This window comes from Dromiciops gliroides, chromosome 4 (assembly GCF_019393635.1).
Source record: "Dromiciops gliroides isolate mDroGli1 chromosome 4, mDroGli1.pri, whole genome shotgun sequence".
Lineage (NCBI taxonomy): Eukaryota > Metazoa > Chordata > Mammalia > Microbiotheria > Microbiotheriidae > Dromiciops > Dromiciops gliroides.
The window spans coordinates 56,689,392-56,706,272 of NC_057864.1; the positions used below are offsets into that span (position 1 = coordinate 56,689,392).

General features: G+C 39.6%; 1 protein-coding gene across 2 annotated transcripts in view; it reads right to left on the reverse strand.

Moving 5' to 3' along the window:
- Positions 1 to 16,881, reverse strand: part of RXRG (retinoid X receptor gamma) — an 87,030-nt gene that overhangs the window by 6,293 nt on the left and 63,856 nt on the right. For both annotated transcript variants that reach the window (XM_043964267.1, XM_043964266.1), the window contains 5 exons: positions 14,645 to 14,805; positions 14,413 to 14,542; positions 8,301 to 8,433; positions 4,643 to 4,734; positions 2,282 to 2,387 (listed from right to left, as the gene is read on the reverse strand). In XM_043964267.1, the coding sequence (XP_043820202.1) occupies positions 2,282 to 2,387; positions 4,643 to 4,734; positions 8,301 to 8,433; positions 14,413 to 14,542; positions 14,645 to 14,805 (622 nt within the window). The remainder of the gene's footprint in view (positions 1 to 2,281; positions 2,388 to 4,642; positions 4,735 to 8,300; positions 8,434 to 14,412; positions 14,543 to 14,644; positions 14,806 to 16,881) is intronic.

A 16,881-nucleotide genomic window follows, 5' to 3' on the forward strand; every position in this document is an offset into this window, starting at 1 on the left:
TCATTCTGAAATTCTACAAGGCTAAACCCAAGGATCAGACTTTTGGCCTTAGAGGTGAATGTTGTTCAGTCATTTTCAGTCATATCCTATTCTTTCTGATCCCATTTGGGGTTTTCTTGGCAAAGATACAGGAGTGGTTTGTCATTTCTTTCTCTAGCTCATTTTACAGATGAAGAAACTGAGGCAAATCCAGGGTCACACAGCTAGTAAGTGTCTGAGGCCAGATTTTTTTGTGTGTGGGGGGCAATTGGGGTTAAGTGACTTGCCCAGGGTCACACAGCCTGAGGCCAGATTTAAACTCAGGATGATGAGTTTTCCTGACTCCAGGTCAAGTCCTTTATCCACTGTGCCACCTAGTTACCTTTAGATGTGAATGCGACCCCAAATAGGCATCATAAAGTCATAGAAAGTTCTCTGGAAGCCATAAAGTTCAACCCTCTTATTTTTGAAGATGAAGAAAGTAGGAAGACAGAGCCCATATGACTTGCTCAAGATCAGCTAGTAAGTGTCTTAGGCAGGATTTGAATTCAAGTGTTTGCAACTCCAAGCCCAATATTCTATCCATTCTGCCACCTAGTGACTGTAGATGAAAGTACAGCAACAATCCTTAGGCTCATACTTTTAAAGCTGAGAGGGACTTCAGAGGTCATTGGATCAGAGACTTAGAACTGAGAGATTCCCTAGAATCAGCCTGCTCCAACCTCCTCATTTTACAAATGGGAAAACTGAGGCTAATGAAAGTCAAGTGATTTGTCCAAGATCACAAATTTGTAAGTGGTAGAGCCCTCATCATCTCATCCCATTTCCCCAACAAATATAAAACAGTTCATTTATAAGCAAATTTCTAAGCAAAAACAAATAGCTTCTTCTCTGATCTGATCCTAGGAGACAACTGTAAGCCAAAAACTGTTTAGAATTTGGTTGAGGGGAAATATTAAATTCTAAAGATTAATACTGAAGAACAAACATCTGCATTCTCTTTTCTTCATCATCTTCTCCACCACCCTCCTCCTCCTCCTCCTCCTCCTCCTGCTCCTCCTCCTCCTCCTCCTGCTCCTGCTCCTCCTCCTCCTCCTCCTCCTCCTCCTCCTCCTCCTCCTTCTTCTTCTTCTTCTTCTTCTTCTTCTTCTTCTTCTTCTTCTTCTTCTTCTTCTTCTTCTTCTTCTTCATCTTCTTCTTTGTCTTCATCTTCTTCTTCTTTGTCTTCGTCTTCTTCATCTTCATCTTCGTCTTTGTCTTCTTAAGGGAAGGAATATAATTGATGTCACACTCTCCACTAGCCTGGCAATTCCTTCTTTATGAGTTTTATCATTTCACAAATATTTGTTGAGGCCTGGATACATGCAAAGCACTTTGCTAATTAACATGGGGGATATCTAACAAATATGACACAGTCTCTGCCCCCAGGACAGAATATTGATATGTAAAAAGTAAAAAGAATATGCCATATCACAAGGCAGCTGATGATTAACAAATAAATGTGATGGCAAGAAGTTTTCATGGAAAGTTTAGACCTGAGTTGAGTTTTGAGGTTAAGAAGGATGTGAAAAGGCAGAGATCAGGAAGAGTGTTCCAAGCAAGGGAGAACGGAATGAGAAAAGGCTTGGAGGTGGGGAAGTATGATGGGACAATAACAGTAAGACTAATTTAGAATAGTGGGTTCCTTTAGGTAAGCTATATTTGTATGAATATTGGTTTTAGACAAGACATCAACCCTGTTAGACCATGATAATGATATTAATGATAATAGCTAATGTTGACATTATAATGAAGAAGCAGTGTGGGGACAGTGGATCAAGGGCTAACTTCTGAGTCAGAAGGGCTTGGGTTCAAGTCTTGTTGCTGATATAAATTAGTTTTGTGATCATGGGCAAGTCCCTTAATATCCCTGTTCCCTACACAATTCTCTAAGACTACACTTTACAAGTGAGCTGCCAGTCATCATCAGGACAGGGAGTTCCACATCATGAACTCTAAACCTTTTCAATCATAGTCCTAGGTGAATTTCCTTACCCACAGTGCTTTTCACTTCCAGATGTTGATAACAGGAAAAAAAAACATCAGGGGGAAGACATTGATGTATATAACACACATCTCCCTGTTTAGAAGATTTCTTCCCCTATACAAGAAGCCCCAATCTCCTGCCCACCTTATCTTTGTGAAAGATTTCCCATATGAACCAACTTGACCCAGCCCCTCCCCCCTTTCCATTGTCTTCCTGTTACAAAACATGGAAGAAATCTCTGGGAACACACCTGTTTGAGTAGAGCTGCCAACTCACCTGCCAGGCTGATCAGGGTATTTCTGCTTGGTGTATGCTTCAAGGGTAGCATAAACCTTCTCTCTGAGAGCCTCCACTTCAGAAGGATTAGATAATCCCTTAGCATCTGAAAAAGAAGAGCAACTCAGGTTATGCCCCTGCAGGGAAACTGGAGACTTGGAGCAGCTGTCTATTCATAGTGACTCACCAGAAGGACAGGCAGCAAAGTGTGATGTCAGTTTCAGGGCTTTCATGCCCCACTTTCCTTGTCTCTCTTCTCTACTGCCAGGTCCCTATCTAATAATTTGGTGTTGAGACATTAATGTGTGTTAGTGCCTTTTGCGTTATCCTCTCATGTGTGAGATTTATATTAATATATTTATATTTATACTAACTTTCTAAAAACAATGTCAACTTAAAAGGATGAATTTCTTCTGTCTAGCTAGGTAGAACAATGGGTAAAGCACTGATCCTGGAGTCAATATGATCTGTGTTGAAATTTGGCCTCAGACAATGACTAGATATATGACCCTGGACAAGTCAGTTATCTCCTGTATGCCTCAGGTTCCACATCTGTAAAATGGGAAAACATAATAGCACCTAACTCCCAGGGTGGCTGTCAGGATCAAATGAACATTGTAAATTGCTGAGGTGCCTGACACCTAGCAGGTACTTAATAAAGCTTGTTTTCTTCTTTCCTTGGGAATTTCCCAGAATTAAAGTTCTGAGAATCTGAGATGAGATTCTCTTCTTTGTAGTAGGAATAGCTGGGAGGGGAGAGGTATAAGGCTTTATCCACACCCTTCAAACTGTACCAACTGCATGCCTGTGCATCGGACCAGGACTTTCCTACAATTGCTGTTATCCTTAAGATGCACTAAAATAAACCCTCGAAGAGTAAGTCCACTGCTGACTTCTTGGTTTTGTTGAGTCATTTCAGTCATGTTTGACTCTCCATGACCCCATTTGGGGTTTTCTTGGCAAAGATACTGGAGTAGTTTGCAATTTCCTTCTGCAGTTCATTTTACAGATGAGGAAACTGAGGCAAACAAGGTGAAGTGATGCCCAGAGTTTAGTACATGTCTGAGGCAGGATTTGAACTCAGGAAGATGAGTCTTCCTGACTCCAGGCCGTGTACTCTATCTACGATGCCACCTAGCTAATTCTACAGCTAGAACATTCCTCCACCAAAGGGCTTCTCAATTGCCTCGCTGAATCATAGAACTGACCCTGAGCTCTTTTGTTTTTTAAGTGAGGCAATTGAGGTTAAGTGACTTGCCCAAGGTCACACAGCTAGTAAAGTGTCACATGTCTGAGGCTGGATTTGAACTCAGGTTCTTCTGACTCCAGGGCCAATGCTCTATCCACTGTGCCACCTAGCTTCCCCTTGACCCTGGGCTCTTGAAGCCTATGCCAGGGGAGGGGGAGCTTCAAGTTCAGGCCTGTCAACTTACTGATTCTGGAATCCAAAATCTAATCAATAAACAAGTATTTAATAAGTGCCTACTGGGTGTTAGGCACTGTTCAAGGTTTGGGGGATGAAAAGACAAAGAATGAAAACAATCTCTACTTTTAATGAGCTCATACAGGATGTCCCAAAAGTCTTAGTGCCATCTTAAGCTATCTACACCAAGACTTTTGGGACATCTTGTATGTTATTAGGTAGGACTAGATATAGATATAGATATAGATATATAGATATAGGTATGTATGTATGTACTATATACTACATTCCCACATACTATATAGAGAATAACTACAAAGTAGTTTGGGAAGAAGGGCACTAATAGTTTAGGAGGAGATTCAGCAAAGGGCATCATGGAGTAGGTATTTCAATGATTGTTGATTGAATATAAAAGTGTTTTGTTAACCCTTAAGCACTAGACAGATGTAATATTATTTCTGTTATCATTTTTTGCCAGTAGCCTGATTTATTACTGAAATAACTTCATTCAGGCAAGGAACGTGTAATTCTTATTTCATATCACCACCACCCCCAACTTAGGACTGTACTGCATAGAGCAAGTATTAGCAATTGTTTCCTAAATTGACTTGGCAAAGCTGACCCAGAGGACTGAGTCAAAAAGTGCCCTGAGAGCCCACAAAAAAAGAAATAATAATCAAATTATCAAGCATTTACATAGGATTTTAAGGCTCACAAAGTGCTTTATATATCTTGTTATCACCTTTGTTCCTCACAATGGCTCTGTGATGTAGGTGCTATTATTATTTCCATTCTACAGATAGGAAAATTAAGTCTGAGAGAGATGGAAAGTGGAGTGATCTAAATAAGTCCTGGGGCAGGATTGGAACTCTCCCTGACTCAAAGTCCAGGGCTCTGTGCACTGGATACCTTAGAGGACCCAAGCACAGTAAACTTACCTGGGTTAAATAGGACAATGGCTCGCAGGCAGCCCAACTCAGATTTGTCCATCTGCATGTCTTTCATTTTAGAAACCAGCTCTGTGAGAACTCTGTGCACAGGAAGCAAGAAGAAGTAACCATCACAGTGAGAAAATGCCAGGCATAGAGCCAACATACAGCACCAGGGCAGAGAAATCCAAGGGTATAGACATGAGGAAATCATTCTAAAAGAAACAGCTTGGATTTTCCCCCAGTTTCTCTTCATGGGATGCTTTCTTACTACCCTTGAAAGCCCCAGAGCACAAGGGGCCAAGTCTTAATCATTCTTTGTATCTCCTGTCCAATGCAGCCAAAGAAGCCCTTTCACCTTGATCCTCCCTAGAGGGGTTAATGTGACCAAGTGTTTTGTTTTATTTTTGTTTGCATAGGCAATTTTTGTTTGGTTGGGGGTTTTTGGTTTGTTTTTACAAACTACATTTCACCTGTGAAAGAATTCTTCCACCAATGCAAATCAGCTACTCATCTGAAATTAACATACTCATAGTCACACAGCCAGCTTCTGCTGTTCATTGCTGTTCATCCTGCATTTCCTAAGCAAGACTTGAACTAAGGTCTTCCTGAATCCTCAGCTGGCCCTTTACCCACTATGCCACAGTACCGCTCTGCATATCTACATAGCAGATACTCAATACACATGGATGGGAGCGTGCCATGTTGAAATCAGAGTTTGGGAAAAGGGCAGCTCTGGAAGGAATTTGCTGTGTGAATGACTGGAAAAGTCACTTCCTCACTCAATTTCCTCATCTATCAAATCAAAGGGTGGATGAGCCAACCTCAAGTTATAGCAGGAAGTTAGAGGTCATAGTCTGGGACAATGAAGAAAGATGGAGGGGATCTGCCCTCAACCCAAGTCAGCAATCTTTATTCTAATTGCATTTGTCCCTTTTAAAATAATAGTTCAACAATTACAAAACACTTTTCAGACAACTAAGAATTGGACCTAAATAATTGGAAAAATATCAATTGCTCATGGATAGGCTGAGCTTATATAATAAAATGACAATTCTACCTAAATTAATTTACTTATTCAGTGTCATACCAATCAGACTACCTAAATATTATTTTATAGAGCTAGAAAAAATAATAACAAAATTCATCTGGTCAAGAATATCTTGGGAACTAAGGAAAAAATACACAGGAAGGTGGGCTAGTTTTACCAAATCTGAAGCTATACTATAAAGTAGTAGTCATCAAAACTATTTGGTACTGGCTAAGAAATAGAGTGGTGGAACGATGGAATAGGTTAGGCACAGGAAACACAGTAGTAAATTATTATAGTAATCTACTGTTTGATAAACCCAAAGGCTCTAGCTTCTAGTATAAGAACTGACTGTTTGACAAAAACTACTGGGAAAACTAGAAGATAATATGGCAAAAACTAGGCAGACCAACATCTCACACTATATATCAAAATAAGGTAAAAATGGGTACATGATTTAGACATAAAAGGTGATGCCATAGGTAAATTAGGAGAGGAAGGAATAGTTTACCTCTAATATCTATGGAGAGGAGAACAATTTATGAAAAAACAAGAGACAGAAAATATTATGAAAAGCAAAATGGATGATTTTGGTTACATTAAATTAAAAAGGTTTTGTATAGGAGCAGCTAGATGGCGCAGTAGATAAAGCACCGGCCCTGGATTCAGGAGTACCTGAGTTTAAATCCGGCCTCAGACACTTGACACTTATTATCTGTGTGACCCTGGGCAAGTCACTTAACCCCAATTGCCTCACCAAAAAACAAACAAAGGTTTTGTACAAACAGAAGCAATGCAGACAAAATTAGAAGGGAAGCACAAAGTTGGGAAACAATTTTTACAGCCAGTATTTCTGATAAAGGACTAATTTCTAAAATATTTAGGGAACTAAATCAAATTTATAAAAATGCAAGTCATTCTGCAATTGAGAAATGATCAAAGGATATGAAAAGGCAGTTTTCAGATGAAGAAATCAAAGCTATCTATTGCCATATGAAAAAATGCTCTAAATCACTATTGATTAGAGAAATTCAAATTAAAACAACTCTAGGGTACCACCTTACATCTATCAGATTGGTTAATATGACAAAAAAGGAAAATAATAAATGTCAGAGAAGCTGTGGGAAAATTGGAACACCAATGCATTGTTGATGGAGTTGTGAACTGATCCAACCATTCTGGAGAGCAAGTGGGAACTAGGCCCAAAGGGGTATAGGGATGTATATAACCTTTGACCCAGTAATACCACTACTAGGTCTGTATCCCAAAGAGATCAAAAAAAGGGGAAAGGACCTACATGCACAAAAATATTTATAGCAGCTTTCTTCATAGTAACCAAGAATTGGAAATGAAGGGAATGCCCATCAATTTGGGAATGGCTGAACAATAGTGGTATACAAATGCAATGGAATACTATTTTGCTATAAGAAATGGTGAGCAGGCAGATTTCAGAAAACACCTGGAAAGACTTAAATGTACTGATGCTGAGTGACATGAGCAGAACCAGGAGAACATTTTACACAGTAACAGCAACAATCTGTGATGATCAACTCTGATAGACTTAACTCTTCTCAGCAATACAATGATCCAAGGCAATTCCAAAGGACTCATGAAGGAAAATGCTTTCCACATCCAGAAAAAAGAACTGTAGAATCTGGATGCAGGTTGAACCATACTATTTCTACTTTTTTGGGTTTTTTTTTCTTTTTTGACCTTTCCCCCTTTTGTTCTAATTCTTCTTTCACAGCATGACTAATGCAGAAATATGTTTAATGTGACTGTACATATATAACCTATATCGGATTGCTTTCTGTCTTGAGGAGGGGGGAAAGAAGGGAGGCTGGGAGAAAAAAAATTGGAACTAAAAATCTTTATATGTAACTGGAAAATGATAAAATGCTTTTATGATTAAAAAAACAAAAGGTCAAAAAAGTAATAGTTCATCCCTTTTGGGAACCTTTATCTGACACACATACACATATACACAATGTCAGTCTCTCTATAAATAAATATGTATGCATGCATATATGTGTATATATGTATCTTTGTTGTCCAGTCATGTCAGTCATGTCTAACTCTTTGTGACCCCATTTGGAGTTTTCTTGGTAAAGATATTGAAGTACTTTGCCTTTCCCTCTCTGACTCATTTTATAAATGAGAAAACTAAGGCAAACAGGGTTAAATGGCTTGCCAAGGATCACAGAGCTAGCTAGTAAGTGTTTAAAGTTGGATTTAAACTCAGGTCAACCTGACTCCAGACCTGATACTCTATCCACTGTACCACCTAGCTGAAGATATGTGTCTATGTATGTATATGTGTATGTATGTATATGTGTATAAAATATGTTTACACAATGAACAAACACAGGTGTATTTGAAGATACATGAGCACACACATGTACACAAGCACACATGTGGTGCATATATAAGCATGTGCTTATAACATGAACATACCTCATAGATTGTATGTATATACATACACATATATTTTCTTTCTTTCTTTCTTGCCATCTGAGGCACAAAAACCAAACTGTGGCTGCTTTGCCAATGCTCAGAGCAGCCTCAGGCTCAGTGCTGCCAGGTCCTACCCAGAACACAAACTCAAACCCAGGAATGCAGGAGGAGAAAGGAAAGCACCTGTCGAAGATGGACCCAACACCAGCGCTGTGGGCACTGCTTCGGTGAACGTGTAAACCAGTAGCGAGTAGGATTCCATCTTGTACAGACACGGAGCGATGGGAGAAGGAAGCAATCAGCAATTCATTCCAGCCTGAGACAACAAGAATGGGGAGCTCAGAAGGAGACCAAGGCGGGTGGAAACCAAGCCCTTTAACCCCAAAATAGTGACAATACATTACCCATATTTACACATTACATATTTTTAACCCTGTCCAAGTGTTTTTATAATTTTAGTCTCATTTGAAGTAACAGCTCTGTGATAGAGGAAGGTTTTATTAAACCCATTTGACAGATGGGGAACCTGAAATACAGGGAGATTAAAAAAAAAAACTTGTATAAGGTCATACAACTAATGGAAGAACTGAAAATAGGTATTAGTCTATTCTTTTGTACGCTATGGTGGCTTTTCAGTACTACCTAGCATAGTGACCAGGGGATAAAGACTGTGTCTCCTAAATAAATGACTAGATAGATATATAGATCTACCTGTCTATCTGAATATGTGGAGAGACAGAGAGACAGAAAGAGAGAGAGAGACACACAGAGAGAGATAGAAAGAAAACATACTCATTTCAAGGCACCATACTAACAATGGTGGGGAACATAAAGAAATATAAGATGCAGTTACTTCAAAAAGTTAATAGTCTGGGGCAGCTAGGTGGTGCAGTGAATAAAGCACCAGCCCTGGATTCAGGAGGACCTGGATTCAAATCCGGACTCAGACACTTGACATTTGTTAGCTGTGTGACCCTGGGCAAGTCACTTAATCCTCATTGCCCTGTTAAAAAAAATCATAGTCTAATTCAATTTCTTTGACACCGCATAATGTTTAACATAGTTTTTACTCACCCACATCATCCATCTTTGCTAATCTTTCTTAATTCAGCCCTTGGATGATGATTACACAACTAATTTCTTTGCAATTTATTTATTCCCCATTCATTTAACAAATAGTTTTGAGTGTCTGTTGGTTGCCTAGCCCCACGCTGGGCATTGTTTAGGATACAAAGAAGAATGATGTGATCTCCAACATTTGGAAGCCTATACAGAGGTCCCTGGTTCATATCCAAGGTTCCCCCTCCTGCCCTTATGGATCAGTGGATGGAGTGGCTGGAGTCAGAAAGACCTGAATTCAAATCTGACCTCAGATACACTAATTGTATCACCCTGGGCAAGTCATTTAACCTCTGTCTTAATCAAGTGGAAAAGGAAAGGACAAAGCACTCAAGTATATTTGCCAAGAAATATGGCCCTTGAGGTCACAAAGAGTTGGATACAATTGAATTGAACAACAAATAGTCTAGAAGGAACAAATGAAAGGACTGGCTCAAAAATTGAAAAGACAAAGGATATCCTTGAGCTAAATGATGTCCTACGTCTAAAACTGAGGGATGAGAGACATGTTCATCCTCCTACAGTAGAATACATGAGGGAATGAAATAAGCAAGACTTTTCTATATCATTTTTGGAAAAAAATAAGTGCACATATTTTAATGCCAGAAAATTCTTCTTTTCATGTGACATATTTATTTTATGGTGTTATCACATGCCCAGCAACAAAAACTCAAAGCCTCCCTTGGGCACCAATAAATAGGAGACAATATTTCAAACACAGGAAAATACATTTTCAAACACTGACTAGGATTCAAAAGACCTCATCCTGGCTTATCAGTGTACAATACACTTGTGCCTGGGAGTTAGAATCCTATACATCCTTTAACAAATGCCTTTGTCTTCCTTCATCTCATCTTCACAATGGGAAGCAAAATAGTGTTTCAATATGTTGGGCCTTCATGAGGCTAATTCCTCATTTTATACCCGATTAATTAATTCCTACAGTCTGGGGAAATCACACAAAATGACATATAGTCATTGCAAAGATTTATACTGTTGTTGGCTAAAGAAGATGTGCGACTTCTTTTAAAACATGTTAAAAAAAAAACTTGTTTGAATCACAGGATATTAGACCTGGAGCTGGAAGGAACTTTAAAAGCTATTAAATCAGGGCAGCTAGATGGTGCAGTGGATAGAGCACTGGCCCTGGAGTCAGGGGTGCCTGAGTTCAAATCCAGTCTCAGACACTTAATACTTAACCCCTGGGCAAGTCACTTAACCCCAATTGCCTCACTAAAAAAATAAAATAAAAGCTATTAAATCCAATTCCATCATTTTATAAATAAGGAAACTGAGGCCCAGAAACAGTATGAGATTTGTCCAAGCTTGCATAGCTCAATGTCAGAGCCAAGGCAAGAGCTCAGAGAACAGTCTTTTATTCCATAAATGAAAACAAAGATAAAACTCCAAGTCATCCATGACCCAGTGACATAGTAAAACTCAAACATAAATAGTTACTTGCAGATTCTTTCCTGGGAGATGGTTTTTATTTGAGGAGGGAAAAGAATAGGTACCTGAGGTAAAAGGCAAAGAAAGAAAAGTCTGGCGATAGCAATGGGAAAATCTATGTGTTTCACAATTTTTCCTGGAACTGGGTCGAGGTCCTTTTCTATGACTGGAAAAATGTGTCCCTTGTCAACCTGGAGACTCCCTGCCTGAACAAAGGTATATTCTATTCCCAGACACACCTTTTTCTTTTATCATCAAAAATCCTTTCATTAAAGAGAAAATTGCCAGACCAAAATGGCAGAACACAGGCAGCAACCCAGCTAAACTCTCCTAAAATTCCCCTCAAACAACTTTGAAATAACTCCTAGCATGAAATTTTGAAGCAACAGAGCCAACAAAAGGTCAGAATGAAGCATCTTCCAAACCTAAGACAATTTAGGTGGTGGAGGTCAGCAGGAGAGGTCTATGATGCCAAAGGTGGGGCCAGTCCAGAGCATGGTAGCAGCAGATAGAGAGATGGATGGATGGATTATATATAGGTACATAGGTAGGTAGGGATAGATTTAAAGAAAAGAAAATTGTCAGACTTTCCTATGTTTTCAGAACAACTACATAAATGTCACTAAGAAAAAAAATGGTATGGTTTTATAACTGGTCTCTAAAGACAAGCCCAAAAAGCTGGACTTTAAGCATGATCAGAAAGAATTAAAATAACATGAGTAACCAAAAATGATCAGAGTACCAAACCCCAGTAAATCAGCCATTCCTCTTTTTAGTATTGTTTCATTGGTGGGACTGCCAGGGTCCTGAGATCTCTGACAGAAAAGCGTGAGAGAAGAGGGAAGGCCTCCAAATTGGCTGTCACTAACTTTATAACAGATTTATCATTGCCCAAACCTTCCACATCTTCTATGCCCAAGACCTCAGGTCATTTGTAGGAAAGACTGACAAACATTTCTTTTCTTTTCTTTTCTTTTCTTTTCTTTTTAGTGAGGCAATTGGGGTTAAGTGACTTGCCCAGGGTCACACAGCTAGTAAGTGTTAAGTGTCTGAGGCCGGATTTGAACTCAGGTACTTCTGACTCCAGGGCTGGTGCTCTATCCACTGTGCCACCTAGCTGCCCCCAAACATTTCTTTAAGGATTAATGCAACACATACACACACACAGGGAAAGACCCCCAAGAATAAAAAGTCCCTACAGCTGACTTATTCTTCCTAAAACAGGTCTTACCTGGTTCCCTTTAAGAAATAATAATGACGACGATAACAGCAGCAACACAATAAACAGTAGAAAGGACCAACCTAACAAACACCAGCCCAGAAGTTCTGCTTATCCTTCCTTTAATTGCTTTCTGTAGACAGTCTCAGAGTGAAAGAAAGGACAATGTGATGATTAAAGTTTTTGCCCACTTCTGCTGTTTTTTGTTTGTGGTGAGGCAATTGGGGTTAAGTGACTTGCCCAGGGTCATACAGCTAGTAAGTGTCAAGTATCTGAGGCTAGATTTGAACTCAGGTCCTCCTGACTCTACTGTGCCACCTAGCTGTCCCATTTCTGCTGTTTCTTGACCCCACAGTTCAGAAGACCTTCCTGAGTGTGATCCCTTGGGGACTGATTCTCCTAATCTAAGTCTTTCTCTATTTAACTATTAGGAGAACTGGAGGGATTGTACAATGTTTACAATTGTTTATCTTCCCCTCCCTAACACCAACTGCCCCTACTCTCCCTCCAAAAGAAAACAAAAAAGAAAAACCCAAGCACATGTTGCTATGATGTTTCCAGTGGTATCTTTCCTATTTATTCCATCTAGAAGAAAACATTTCAGAAAAATCAGACAGTTTCTAGTGGGTGAAATTTGTTTCTAAAATGAGAAGACATCACTAAGTGTGTATTAAACTAGGCAACTAGTCTGTCCCCAGGCAGTCACTGGACTAATAATATTAAAGCAAATCTTCCTTTTCAGAAGATCAAGAGCCCTAGCTCTCCAGCATCACCAGCCTCACACCTATTGAATCTCAAAAGGAATAAACATGTAATTTCTTTACAAAATTTAAACTTCCCCAGTGCCTAGCACAGTGCCTGGCATGTACTAGGTGCTACTTGATTCACTGATATCCATCATTCTTCATTACAGTAAGGAATCCAACGTATGGATCTCTTCTCTTGCCAAACTAGTCTTTAAACAGCTGCCAAAATGATCTTCCTAAAACAGAGATCTGATTGTGTCACGCTTTCCCCTCAGATGCTGCTCCCTCCCCATACTCAAAAATATTTAATAGCTCTCTCTTGACTCTATGATAAAATGTCAGATCTTTAGCCTGGCATTTAATGTCTTCCACAACCTGACTCCTACCTACTCTTTTGGTCTTATTCCATATTACTCACCTTCACACACTCTCTGTCTCTGTCAAAGGGGCCTTCTGGCTGTTCCCAGTAGGTGACATTCATCTCCTGCCTTTGTGTCTTGTCACTTGTGATCACCCATGTCTTCAAGGCACTCCCTCCTCACCTTTGCCTCAATCTCTGGATTCCCCCGAAGTGCGGCTAGGGGGACGGACACCTTACACACACTCTTTCCTTATTGATCTCTGGGCCTCATTTAGCACTCCATTCCTCTTGAAATCATTTGGCCGGGGTGGGGGGGACTTTATATGTACATCCTTGTATAAATGTCATAACCCCCAGCTCCAATGCCTTGCACATAATAGGCATTAGATATTGAATTGAATCCTAGACCATATGGTATATTTAGTATAGTATAGTATAGTATAGTATAATATAATATAGTAAGTATATTTAGTTACTAATAGTTCAAACTTCTAGAGTCCTAAAGTTTATAAACTCTGAAGTTTATAAAGCACTTCGCTCACAACTCTGTGAGGGAAGAGAGTATGAATTGTGAATCCCATTTTACAGATGAAGAAACTGAGATTCAGAGAAGACATTGGTAGTTAGTGTTAGAACCCAGACTTGAACTCAACATCCACTGGTTTAAAGTGTAAAGCAATCTCTATATAAAATTGTACCAGCTCTGTGGTGATCCAATGGCATATACTTTAGTATATATTTTACAATTATGATTATGGATAATAATTAGCATTTCTGTAGTATTTTCAGGTTTTAAAAACACTTTACAAATATTATTTTATTCTCCCATCAACTGAGGAAGATAATTGCTATTATTGTACCAATTTTATGATAAGGAAATTGGGGCAGACCAGGCTCACACAGCTAATAAATGCTGAGGTCATTTTTGAACCCAACATTTCCTAACTTCAGGTCCAATGCTCTATCCACTGTGCCAACTAGCTGCTATAAAATATAATAGCTCCAGAATAAGTAATCCCTTGTACATCACAACTTTCCCCATCAGTTTCAATATATTGCAAGTTGGCTTAAAAAGTTAAATGGGAATTTTGGGGAGGTTTGCAGAAACCCCAGACAGCACATGAAGGCCAGCAAATGACATAGAAAAATTTTAGAAACTCAGAAATGCATAAAACATATATATAGCATTAAATAATACCAATATCTTTTATCTTTTAATACCATATTAATTCAGACTTCTCTGGTACAAAGGGAGGGCAAAAAATATTTCTGTGGATTTTCCAGATTACAGGGGTACCCACAACCCTAACCCTCAAGATGTGAAAGGAATAACTATGATTCCAAAATGGCAGATCAGGTAAACAGCAAGGAGTCAGAGAAAAGGACACACAGACCCTTTACCTGCTCGAAGAAGAATAACTTGATCTTCCAAGGTAAGGTCAGAGAAGTGTGGGATGCGTTTGGCCCATTCAACAAGAGTAAAGAGCTGCTTATCAGCAGCATGGCATATGTTGGTGACAGGATCATTTGTCTAAAGAAAGAACAAATAGGGAGATGTAAAAGGGACTGGAAATTCCACACTGTGGACACAGACCAAGTAGCCACTCAAGGACCCTCATCCTTGGACACTTACTGAGTTCTCCATGTTTGTGTCACCATAGGATTCAGTCTTTGGTTCAACAGCGAGCTCTGCTTCTAGGATCCTCTCCACAGGCATGTCTTCATGGCCACTGCTGGTGGACTCCACTTCATTCTCTGCCCTCTCCCGGCTTCTCTGCCTCTCCTCTTGCACAGCTAGAACAGAGCAGGGTACACAGGCATTACCCGTCCTCCCTTCCCTAAAACATGCACAGGCATGTCATCCCTACTTTAAGGAAAAATGATCTTCTGTTCTTTTACATTATCATTACTCTGAGAAGAGAGGCCTGAGGTTCTAGGAGTCCTCCTCAATCCTCTTCAGAATCTTAAGATATTTTTTATTCTCTGTTGAAAAGAGAAAATCATATTTTTCCAAGAAAAGTCTGAACTTGGACTTCAAAATACATTCTGCTATGTCAAAAGATCTGTGATCTCATTGGCGTGAGTACTGCTTCCACTAATCACAACCAGTTTTCAGCACTGATTTCTGGCCCTGCTACCTCTAACAGGAAGAAACCAGCATCTGTTTTCGGCTTTCTTGATGGATGGAAGAGAACCCTGATGTTGTTGTCATAGCGAAGGCTGATCTCTCAATGAAGAGGAAGAGAAGGTGCTGTTGAAACATTCCTTTATTCCCTAGTGAGCAGACCTAGGCTAGGTTTAATGGAGAACGTCACCACCATTATCGTCTTATGTAGAACTGTTTGAAAGGTAGTGGAGTGTACAAATAGATAGAATCCTGAGCCCAGAGTCTGGAAGACCTGAATTCAATTCTGATCCCAGAAACTTATGAACTATGTGACCCCGGGTAAGTCACTTAACCTCTGTCTGTTTCCATTTTCTTAACTGTAAAATGGGGCTAATAATAGGGAAGTAGGAAAGGTAATCAATATTTATACAGTAGATACTATGTGCCAGTGCTAAATGCTTTAATGGGACTAAACTCCCAAGGTTGTTGGGAGAATAAAATCAAATAACATTTGCAAAGTGTTTAGCACAGCGCCTGGCACATAGTAGGCAATTAATAAATTACTGTTTCCTTCCTTCAAGTTTATAAAGACCTTTATACATGCTGTCTCATTTGATCATCCCAACAACCTAGTGAGAGGAAGGTATTATTATCCCCATTTAACAGATGAAGCTGAAGCTGAGAAAAGTTAAGTGACTGACTTAAGGTCACAAAGTTAGTAAAGTATCTGAAGCAGGATTAGAACTCAGGTCTTCCTGACTCCAAGACCAATACTCTGTCTACTGGGACCCCAGACCAAAATTGTCAAGTAAAGAGCTGACTTTGACCCCTGGCATTTTCCCAACCTACTAGAAAAGTAGACAGTGCCTCTGAAATGTCCTTAGTTCACAATCTATATGAGTTGTAGACCATGGGAGATCCATTTCTGGATCTTCACTTGGCTAGGTTGGACCTAGGACATTGCCGGGCCTGCAGTGGAAGCCTTTCCAGGTTAGTAGAACCAGCTAAAGTTTGGGCTTCACTGACATAAACTTTGGAGAGCCCAGGGTCACCCCTAGGTGATGATAAGTATTGAGGTCAACTTTAGGGGAGGTCTTTTTTCAAGGCTCATTAATAAAATTCAACATATGGCAGACTTTCAAGTCTGTGCAAAAATACACCTTATTCACATTCCTGTGCAGCTAATATCTAGGCAGCATAATAGAGTGCTAGAATTTAATTAAAAACAAACAAAAAAGCCTGAATTCAAAGCATACCTCAGGAAGTTTGCTACCTGCTTGACCTTTGTCAAATTACTTAGGGGATGTTCATCAACCAGGGAATGGCTGAACAAGTTGTGATATATGAGTGTAATGGAATGCCATTGTGTTAATAGGAAATGCTGAGCAGGAGGATTTCAGAAAAACCTGGAAAAACTTACATGAACTGATGTAAGCATCACTAAGGTAAAGTGAGCAGAACCAGGAGAATTGTGCATAGTAACAGCAACATTGTATGATTATCAACTGTGATAGACTTAGATCTTCTCAGAAATACAATGATCCAATACAATTCCAAGAAACCCATGATGGAAAATGCTCTTCACATGAATTAAAAGAACTATGGGGGGCAGCTAGGTGGCACAGTGGATAAAGCACCGGCCCTGGATTCAGGAGGACCTGAGTTCAAATCTGGCCTGAGACAATTGACACTTACTAGCTGTGTGGCCCTGGGCAAGTCGCTTAACCCTCATTGCCTCCCCCCCCAACAAAAAAGAAAAAAAA